We start from the raw sequence: 10,977 nt of genomic DNA on the forward strand, positions 1-10,977 counted from the left end.
GAGCGCTAAATAGAGTATCTTATATCTTCTTATAGCTACGTTTAATACTAAAATTCTTCCTTATTATCTCGACGATATAGCGCTAGTATAAGAATATAGTAACCTCGTTATTAAAGCTAATCTAGAAAGTAGCCTATTTACTCGTAGAGTTATTAATAATCGTCTATTTAAGATACTAACTACTAGGCTTCTTATAGTCGGCCTACGAAGACAAGCGCTAGAAGCTAGTCGTAAGAACGATAGTATACTAGCTCTTAACGAGTATATAAGTAATAGGTAGTTAGTTATTATCCTTATCTCGTATAAAGAGGTTAACTAAGTAGAAGCTAGCGTTATTAGTACCGTATATTGCGTCTTAAGATAAGAACTCGCTATATCTCTTTAGTAACTTAATACCCTTCTTAGTCGTATATACTATACTATATTTAGGCCCTTTTAAGGTAGTTATAATAAAGACTTTATATCTATAACTATACTCGAGCGTACGTTCTTTCGCCTTTTTAATTTACTTCGAAATAGCGCTCTTACTAGGTATAATATATCGCTTATTATAGTAATAGTTACGCGACTAGCGACTAAGGTTATATAGTATTTAATAACTAGTCGACTTATAACTAATATCGCTATAGTTATTTGTAAGGAAGTCCTTTACTCGACTAGTCTATAGCGACTAATCTAGTAACTTCTAGCCTATTTCTCTAAGATAGTCGTTCGATCGCTATATATCGTATTATTAGAGGATATAGATATACTAATAGTAATAATCGGTTCGCTTAATAATAATATTAATAGGGGAGCCTTACTTACTATCTTAATATATATTAACTACTAAGCTAACCTTATAATAGTTATTAGTAGTAAACTCGGGTTTATAATAGCCTCTAGTAATAGCTTCTATATGGTTCTTTTTCTTATCCGCCGCCGTCCGTTTCGACTTAATATAGCGATAGTATACCTTAGATATATATCTACTACTAGCGCGATCCTACTTTATCTCCGTAACCTTATTACGACTATATATATTAGATATTAGCTTTATACTTTGTAGGAAATCGTTATATAGTAATAGTATATCCTTCTTAGTAAAGAATAGCGTTTCTTAAAGAGCCTTAAAGTTAGTATAGCTCTTAGTAGCGCTAGCGGGTACTAGTTCTTCTATTATAGCGATATTGCTAAAGTAGTAGAGGCGACTAGGTACTAAATATTCTAAGAAGCCTAAAATTAAGCCTCGAACGGATATAAATTTATAGGTCTTAGCGGGAATATAAAAACGTTAATATTTGTAGGTTCTCTATAAAGCGAGTAAACCGAGATTTAGCGAGGTGCTAGTATACAGACACCTCTATATAGTGTTCCACTAAGAATAATAAAGCGCATATGTGCTTTATAGGATTAAAGTTCCCTAGTCGGGTGGCCCGCCGATCAACCCCGCACAGCAGAAACGCCAAGCATAGGGAGACACTATCTGTATATAGATCTTTAATACTACCCTACGCATAACCCTTAACGACTGCTCGTAATAGCAGGAGACCGAACTATACACAATCGACGGACAAAGGAGCGCTAGAGGGCAAAGGCCGACCGCCTAAAGCAATAAGTAGCTAACATCGAGCAACAGTTATTTAGCCTTAATGTTCCAATTCTAGAACGCAACTAGCGCGAGGTTGCAAACTATAGAAATAACTAGAACAAGGCCGGTTAGTTTAAGGACACTATACGTTACATTAAGGCTCTAAAGCAGTCACTTTCTAAAGCTACTACGAAGTTACGTACGTTATAAACGGGAAGTATACGTACTAGCGGAAAGAAGGTTAGTAGTACTTAGGGAACCAGTATACCCGCTTACTAATATACGGAAGACTAGCCCTACTATCGACGTATAGGGTAATATACTACCTCTATCTACCGAACTAAAGCAACGAGCTTAAGAGTTAGAACCTTCCTAGCCTACTTAGTTACGCAGTATAAACTTTAGCGCACCTATTTGTAAGAATGTTAGTGCTACGGTAGCAGAAGAATACCTAGAATAGTACGGCCCCGATATCGATAAAGAGGAAGAGTAGGCACCGAGGCCGTCGAGAAAAGAGTAGGCGTTAAGGCCGTCGAGAAAAGAGTAGGCGCTAAGGCCGTCGAGAAAAGAGTAGCTTCCTCTCTAGCAGTCGAAGCGCTACTAAAAGTTAGAGTACTCCTAAGACTCTGCTGCTCCTTAAGACTTGTTAGCTCCTTAAGGTTTAGCAGCTCCTTAAGACTTATTAGCTCCTTAAGACTTGTTAGCTCCTCGACGTTTAGTAGCTCGTTAAGACTTTGATGCTCGTTAAGACTTTAATGCTCGTTAAGACTTTAATGCTCGTTAAGACTTTGATGCTCGTTAAGACTTTAATGCTCGTTAAGATTTGCAGCCTCCCCGACGTTTAGTAGCTCGTTAAGACTTTGATACTCGTTAAGATTTGTAGCCTCCCCGACGTTTAGCAGCTCGTTAAGACTTTGATGCTCGTTAAGACTTTGATGCTCGTCAAGATTTGCTAGCTGCTTAAGATTTGCAGCCTCCCCGACGTTTAGCAGCTCGTTAATACTTTAATGCTCGTTAAGACTTTAATACTCGTTAAGACTTTAATACTCGTTAAGATTTGCAGCCTCCTCGACCTTTAGTAGCGCGTTAAGACTTTAATACTCGTTAAGATTTGCTAACTCCTTATAGTAGTACGTTAGCTGCTTGCCTCCTAACATCTAGGGTACGAGATAAACTTTCTCGACGCCTACTATTTACCTCTAGTCCTCGTAACGGACCCTCTCTAGTGTCTGCTCGCGGTTAGCAGCCGAAGCGATCGCTAGACGGTGTAGAACCCGTCTCTCTACTTCGACCTAATACAGAGTTATATCTTAGTTCCGATATAGCCTCTCTAACAATAAAACGTAAACCCGTTGTAGCTCTTATATATGCGATTACCGATATATTAGAGCGATGTAAGGACAAGCATATATAGCTCGGTAAGCTTACGAGCTTCTTAAAGTGCAACTATACCGCCGAATTCTCGCTATCGAATTTTATATCCGCTATGAAAATACTCTAAAAGTATAGGATAGTAAGAACAACGAGAGAGGATCCTATCTATCTTACGGGAGTTGCTCTAGTTGCTAATAACGGTCTAGAATTCCAGCCGCCCCCGTTATTCTAGAGACTACGTATCGCTAACATATACGCCGAGCAAGTTAGCGGTAGACTATAAGCTAGTACAAGGGTTCGAAATAATAACTAGCCTTACATTCTACGCTTACAACAGTAGTAGTCTTATATAACGGCACGAGGTAGGAAACGCGATATAGACACTTATAGCGAATTGTAGACACCTCCTATAAAGAAGTATAAATAGGATAGCGCTATCTAGGATTGGCTTTACGACGTAAGTCTATTATCCCTATCCTAGCCGTATAACGAGAATAATAGCGGCCCGTATACTTCCTCTCTCTATAGAGCTACCTACGTTCCTCCGTTAATAAAAAACTTAGAGTAGTCTATAACTAACCCTTATATCTTTAGAGTCCTACAACCTGCGCCGCGGAGGCTAGTACGAAAGCCTATAGTAAAACCCTTTCGAACTGCTTATAGAACATCTGCTACAGTTAGTAACATACTAGATATACTAACGAGCTTGCGCATCGCTCCCGGCCGCGATCGTATTACTATCGGCGGGCATTAGTCCGCTTAGCTACTCTTCGGCGTAGCCGCTCGGGTATCCGCTCGGGCATTAATTGCATCTATATAAGCTTACTACTCTAAGCAAAAGATGTATTGCAACCGGGCTAGGGGCGATAGTATCGCTATAATTACTATACCTACGGAACATTCTCGATAGTACGAGCGACGTATTCACACTACGAGGCTCTTCGTACTCTCTATAGACAATGCAACGCTCCTCGGCGAAGACATAAATTGGCGACCCGTCTATCCCTCCTAGTACCGCGCTCTATAGGTATAGTATATCGGATATTACTTCTCTAGATTGGGCCTTGATCTACAATCTCGTAGTAAGTATGCGATTACAGATGCCGACTTCGAAAAGATCTAAACCTTCTATTACGAATTTGCTTTTATACTACTATTAAAAGCGAACGGGGAAGCCTCTATATATATTTTAAGCTGCAGGTAGCAACTGTATTCGTAGCATGCTTTCTAGCTATAGTCACTTAATCTAATATATATTTAGCGCATTTTCAACATGTCTCTTTATATCTGTATAAGAACAATTCTTATAGGAATCTATTCTACAATTTTAGAGAGAGTTAGCCCGAAAACTTAGATCGGAAGTACTATTATAATAGAAGGGTTCGCTCTCGTAAAGGAAAGGACTGTCGCTATAACCCTCCCTATCTAGAACTACTATAGTTAAGAGATAAGGAACGCGATAATGTCTACACGCAGATAAACCTTATTGTTATATAGTATAGACTAGACTACCTCGAGTGCCGAGAGGAGGGTTACCGCTTTAAAGGAGATCGGCTAGCATTTATTCGACATATAGTTGTTAATTATATTATATCGGATAAAAGAGCAATATATAATCGCAAAGCATTATTGTTATACGACAGAGGATATAGTATTAACCTTGTACGATTGTCTACCGAGTAGTTTAGGAAGCACTTTATAGCACGTACTACTAGTGTATACAGAAAACATCGAGAGCCTAATTGCGAGGTAGACTTAGTATTTAGAAAGGGTAAGGAGTAACATTAAAGGTCTAAAATACTTATAGTTGTAATAAGGATCTGTTCGTAGTAGTTATTAGCAGTAAGGCGAAAAAAAAAAACTTTAAGTAAAAGTTTGAAGTAAGGCGAAAGAAAAAAAAAAATATAAGTAAAAGTTTTGAGTAAGGGGAAAAGCTTTAAGTAAAAAGTTTAAGTTAGGGGAAAAGCTTTAAGCAAAAGTTTTAAGTAAGGGGAAAAAAGCTTTAAGCAAAAGTTTTAAGTAAGGGGAAAAAAGCTTTAAGTAAAAAGTTTGAGTAAGGGGAAAAAAGCTTTAAGTAAAAAGTTTGAATAAGGCGAAAGAAACTTTAAGCAAAAGGTTTAAGTAAGGGGGGAAGAAACTTTAAGTTAAAATTTAAAGTGAAAGTTAGGTAGGGCAAGAACTTTAAGTCGCAGCTTCTTACAAGTTAGTAGCTCTAATTAGGATACTGTTACGCCGCTACTAGCTGCAATAGCTAAGCGCTATAACTTTATAGAGGACGATATCGATACACTCGTCGTACAGTTATTTGTTCCTAATAACGACGCGCTACCCGCAAACTATTCCGACTATATAGTAGGAAATAGTACGACAAAGCATTATATACGCTTACAGCTAATAGGATTCTATAGGTTAGCAAAACAAGCCTATAAAGGAAGCGAAAGTCCTTAATCGCTATATAAGAAATTAGGGCCCTTAGAAGGGTAACAATAATAAGAAGGAGCAGCATCGCGCCGCCGTAGAATTTTGCCTCCGCTACCTAAGCAGCGCTATTAGTCTAGGTGTATCGTAATTCGACATCCGCAAAGTGTAGTCTGTCTTTATTAAGCAATAGGTAGGCCCTAAAGATACACTTAAGCGCGAGCCTACCTAAATACCTGCGCTATCGTCTAGCCGCCGCCTAAGACCTACAAAATTGCTAGCGAGCGCATTAAAGACAATATTAAACAACAAGGCGGCGAGTGAAGTCCTTCTAATAGAAGCAAACCCTAGCGGCAGGGATGTAGACAGCGTCTAGGATTAGGGTAGTCGAGACTTTACTACTAGTCGAAAAATCCTAATACTATAAATAAGATTAATGTTTACTATATCTATTAGAAGACACAAGACGTACTAGGCTAGGAATACCTATACTATTACGCTAGCCGTAGTCGATCGGTTAGACATAGTACTTGTCGCATAGCTATTCTATAGACTATTTACGATGCTAGAGGTAGCAAATCTTAGGTAAGCGCCTTCTACGACTCCTAAGATATTTATACCTTTACATAATCGTAGATCGCTATACGCAAATTTGTCGCATAACAGCCTCTAGTGTTAGTTAGAGTCTAAGTTTCATATTACTAACTAGTTAGACATCGTAATAGTAGTAGTAAACCTAGGCGAGGACGATACGAATAAGATTACCGATAACGGTAAGTTCGAAGCCGCCGTCTCTAAGTATAGTAGATACGATACCGCTACTATTGAAATTCTGCTATTTATCGGTTAGGAGGCAGAGCTATAAGAATACGAGATAGATTTTGTCGAGTAGACAAGCAAGAAATTCGAGAATAAGGCTCGCGCGACATTTAGCCGAGATATTAATAGGTATATCGAGAAGAAGCGGAAAACGAATGCGAGCAGTCCGATCGCTATAACTACTAGAGCTTTAGTAGAGTCGGAAGACTTATAGCTAAGAGAGAAGCTGCTATTCAATCTAGAGATATCGCAAGCTTTACGATAGTAGTATGCCGGCTCGTAATCGAGGGCATCGACACCGTCGCCTAACGATAAGCCTCCTATTCTATCCGGTAGAGTTCTACCGAAGGTTATTAACTTTAGAGATCTTAAGTTACCGCCTGCCCCTACGCCGGTATCTTTATAGCAGGCTTAAGGTTCTAGACTCAATATAAACAGTTATACGTCGACTGCAACTACTACCGCGCCGAATACTCTAGCCGTGCCCTCTACGCCTTAAGAGAATCCCTAAGAGAATGCTTAAGAGAATGCTTAAGAGAATGCTTAAGAGAATGCTTAAGAGAATGCTTAATAGAATGCTTAAAAGAATGCTTAACAGAATCCTTAAGAGAATACTTAATAGAATCCTAAAGAGAATACTTAAGAGAATGCTTAAGAGAATCCTTAAGAGAATGCTTAAGAGAATACTTAAGAGAATTCTTAAGAGAATGCTTAGAAGAATGCTTAAGAGAATGCTTAATGTTCTAGACTTAAGGAAAATAGTTAAGGGTCGACTGCAAATACTACCGCATCGAATGCTTTAGCCGTACCCTCTATATCTTAAAAGAATGCTTAAAGTTCTAGACTTAAGGAAAATAGTTAAGAGTCGACTATAGACACTACCGCGCCGGGAGCTCTACCCGGGATCTTCGCTCCTCGAGAAAGTTATCTAAATATATAGATTAAGTAAAGGTCTTAATAATGGTCTAACGAGAAACGGAAGAGGGTTAGATAGCGGTAAACGTATACGAGATCGTTATACTCGTACTAGGCCGCTCGACTCTAATACTAACTCGGAGCCTATAAGGAATAGTAGGACTGCTAGACGCGCTCGGTCTAGGGTTAATACAGATACGGGCAATCCGGAGCCGGACGACCTAGAGGAGCAGGTAGAGGCGACCCCTTATATTCTAAGTTAGACCTATAAAGAGCTCCTCGACCGTATTAAGCAAACCTAGGTAGAGGATCTCAACTAGAGTTATACTGCCGAGCTAGAGCAGATAAAGGGACCGTACATTAAACACATCTGCCTATACCTGCAACTAGCACCGCATCTTTTCGTATATCTATATATACGTATTCCCCTACCGGGCTTCGAGGTAAAGCTATACGCCTAGTATGTGCCTAAAGCTGCTTAGCTTGTATTCTACCGACCGTAGTATACTCGAGAAGCCTAGGGAATCTTAGGCGATATTATAGGTCTCGGCAAGACTATAGAGCAACTTGTAGTCTTCGTTTTCGATATATAGATTACCGATATACTTAAAGACTACGATTAGAAGAAAATAACAGAGAGGCATACCTTCTATAGGGTACGGAAAATTCGGAATGCCTATTAGCGAATAAGTTCTCTATCCCCTACAGATGTAAGTAGCGCGACCTATAGCGTAGTTTTAGGCTTCGTAGAGGCATTGTAGCTCTGTACCTAACTGTCGTATTAAAACCCGACGCTATAGGGAAATTCCTTACTTATACGAACTTCGAGGAGCTAAGCATTAGACTATACGGCTTCGGCCCGCCTAATATAGATAATACGAAAGAGGAAATGGATAGTATTAAGCTCTTTAAAAGGCAGACGTAATAGGCTTTAGGGCTAATCGCGTCCGTACTCCTAAGGTAGATAAGTACCTAAAAGGAATTAGCTAGCCGGGCTCTGCGCAAAATCCAATTATTACTAAGGCGCCCCTCGGTCTATATAAGAAGCTCGTATTCGTGCTAAAGGGTAGTTTCTATATATCCTACGAGAACTGGAATTTCTCTATTACGACCGTATAGCTTAGGAGGACCTAAGAGGGCAGGCCTTACGCAAATGGCTCGACTAATTTAAAAACCGCGACCTATAACACTCTTCTAGTTAGAGCTATCGCAGTAGACGAGGCTAACGAGGAATTTGGAATGTATACGAATAGCATAAGTACGCTTTATAAGCTAAGCGGGAACTATAACACGAAATGTATAGTATATTTCGTAATAGGCACCCTAATCGCTAGAACGTAGAGGCTAATAGTTAAACAGTTTAGAGTCTTCGACATCTTAGGTCGTTATAGCAATAAGGAGAGTCTAAGATTCCTACCTAGGAAAAGAAGTTAAAGTATGCAACGAGTTTAGAGGTAAGAGTCTAGGCGAGGGCTTTAAGAGGATAATCGGTCGCTACGAGCAAGTTTTAGGCGGAGAGCCTTAAAGAAAATAATTCCCTTAGAGAACCTAAAATCTTAATAGCTAAATTACCTATACTATTGTTAAGGGACCTTCTTATACTACGGATATGCAAATCTACCTAGCCATCTAACGCAACAAAACCCTAACAGAAGAAGTAACCCTTAGAGGATGTAGCGGAGGACCTTATAAACACCTAGCTGCGTCGAGATATTATCGATAAACTAACTATACGGACGTAGAAGCTAGAGTAAAACATTGCCTAGGGATCGATTTAGAAATAAACATTGCTAGGGGTTTTAGAAGAATCAAATTCCTATAGCTCTTATAGGACACGAATTAGAACTACCCTATCGACTCTGCTATCTAAAGATAGAAGCGGCCTTACCTTACCGACTCGTATAAGCGACTAGGTATAGACGAACTACTACGATGCCCTTGCTAGGTTTATCGACAAAGAGAATAAGGAGCTGAAGGCTAAAGGCTACGGGCTATTGTCTGCTAAGGAGTAGAAAATAGAATTTACGATAAAGGAGATTAAGGGTTTCTACTAGCTAACTAAGCCCGACAAGGACCTATATACTTACTTCCTTAATAAGCTTATAGAAAGCCTACGCATTAAGGACATTATCTCGGAGCTTAAGAAGCAGGCGGCTAATACCGTTAAAGATAATAAGGGCCGTAAGGCCGTAGTAATAAGCTATTCTAACGTAGTAGCTTATACTAGTAATCTAGTAAGCTCTGCCTTCGTAAACAAGAGCTAAAGCAATATACTAATACTTCTATCTAGGCGTATAAGAAGGCTAGTCTAAAGTCGCAGCTTTTTAACTCTAGGGTACCGAAGGATACTAACTAGCGATTATAAGTAATCGTAGAGTTTAATCGGTCCTAGACGTCGGGCGTAGACATTCTCGTCTACTCTATATATATAGCTAGGCGTATTCGTAACGTAATCTAAGCGAACCCGATAATTGTAGCGGACCTTAACTAGGGCATTATAGGGGTTAGTAGGCAAGTACTAAGGCGACTTAGGAAAACTAAAAGCGCTTAGTAAGAATAGCTCGATATTACCCCTATAGTATATAGATCGAGTATTGGATGTTAGTAAAAGAGGAGCTAGGCAATAGGGGTCTAGAATCCCCTAGTATAAAGGTTAATAAGATATAGGAGAGCGAAAGAAAAGTAGTAGTAATAGGGGTCGGGAAAAGTAGGTCTTGTTCATTTTTCTATATACTCTACGTACCCTTAGTCCTACTAGTCTCGGTCTTCTATTATAGAGCAATGTACGAGGCAAGGCTATAAAGGTTAAGAATTTTAAGGGACGAAGAATTTTAAGGCTCTAACAATTTTGAGTGTCCAAGATTTTAAGGGTCTAGGGTCTAAGAATTTTGAGGCTCTAACAATTCTGAGTGTCTAAGATTTTGAGGGTCTAGGGTCTAAGAATTTTGAGGCTCCAACAATTCTAAGTGTCTAAGATTTTAAGGGTCTAGGGTCTAAGAATTTTAAGGCTCTAACAATTCTGAGTGTCTAAGATTTTGAGGGTCTAGGGTCCAAGAATTTTGAGGCTCTAACAATTCTGAGGGTCCAAGATTTTGAGGGTCTAACAATTCTAAGGGTCCAAGATTTTGAGGCTCCAAGAATTTTGAGTGTTTAAGAATTTTGAGGGTCTAAGATTTTGAGTGTCTAAGATTTTGAGGGTCTAAGATTTTGAGTGTCTAAGATTTTGAAGGTCTAAGATTTTGAGGCTCTAAGAATTTTAAGGCTCTAAGAATTTTAAGGCTCTAAGAATTTTGAGGCTCTAAGAATTTTAAGGCTCCAAGAATTTTGAGGCTCTAAGAATTTTAAGGCTCTAAGAATTTTAAGGCTCTAAGAATTTTGAAGGTCTAAGATTTTAAGGCTCTAAGAATTTTGAGGCTCTAAGAATTTTAAGGCTCTAAGAATTTTGAGGCTCTAAGAATTTTGAGGCTCTAAGAATTTTGAGGCTCTAAGAATTTTAAGGCTCTAAGAATTTTGAGGCTCTAAGAATTTTGAGGCTCTAAGAATTTTAAGGCTCCAAGAATTTTAAGGCTCTAAGAATTTTAAGGCTCTAAGAATTTTAAGGCTCTAAGAATTTTAAGGCTCTAAGAATTTTGAGGCTCTAAGAATTTTGAGGCTCTAAGAATTTTAAGGCTCTAAGAATTTTGAAGGTCTAAGATTTTGAGGGTCTAAGATTTTAAGGGTCTAAGAACTTTGAAGCTTAAGAATTTTGAAGTCTAATTTTTAAGATTTTTGCTGATGTAACTCCGAGTAAAGTTTAGTGAATACGGAAGCTATATTCGCTATATAGGCTAGTAGGTCTTAGTTTCGCTTTCGCTACTTATACCGCGTACCGCGTAAAGGTG

General features: G+C 38.9%; 1 protein-coding gene across 1 annotated transcript; it reads left to right on the top strand.

Annotated features, from left to right (window-relative positions):
• Window positions 1-2,487: 2,487 nt before the first annotated feature.
• On the top strand, window positions 2,488-10,315 carry MYCFIDRAFT_177154 (uncharacterized protein; the record flags this gene model as incomplete). The annotated part of the gene is made up of 4 exons (XM_007931023.1): window positions 2,488-2,511; window positions 10,023-10,062; window positions 10,129-10,242; window positions 10,293-10,315. 4 exons carry the CDS (start codon window positions 2,488-2,490, stop codon window positions 10,313-10,315), a joined length of 201 nt encoding a protein of 66 aa, XP_007929214.1.
• Between the last annotated feature and the right edge of the window lie 662 nt (window positions 10,316-10,977).

This window comes from Pseudocercospora fijiensis, assembly GCF_000340215.1.
Source record: "Pseudocercospora fijiensis CIRAD86 unplaced genomic scaffold MYCFIscaffold_7, whole genome shotgun sequence".
In the NCBI taxonomy this organism is placed as follows: domain Eukaryota; kingdom Fungi; phylum Ascomycota; class Dothideomycetes; order Mycosphaerellales; family Mycosphaerellaceae; genus Pseudocercospora; species Pseudocercospora fijiensis.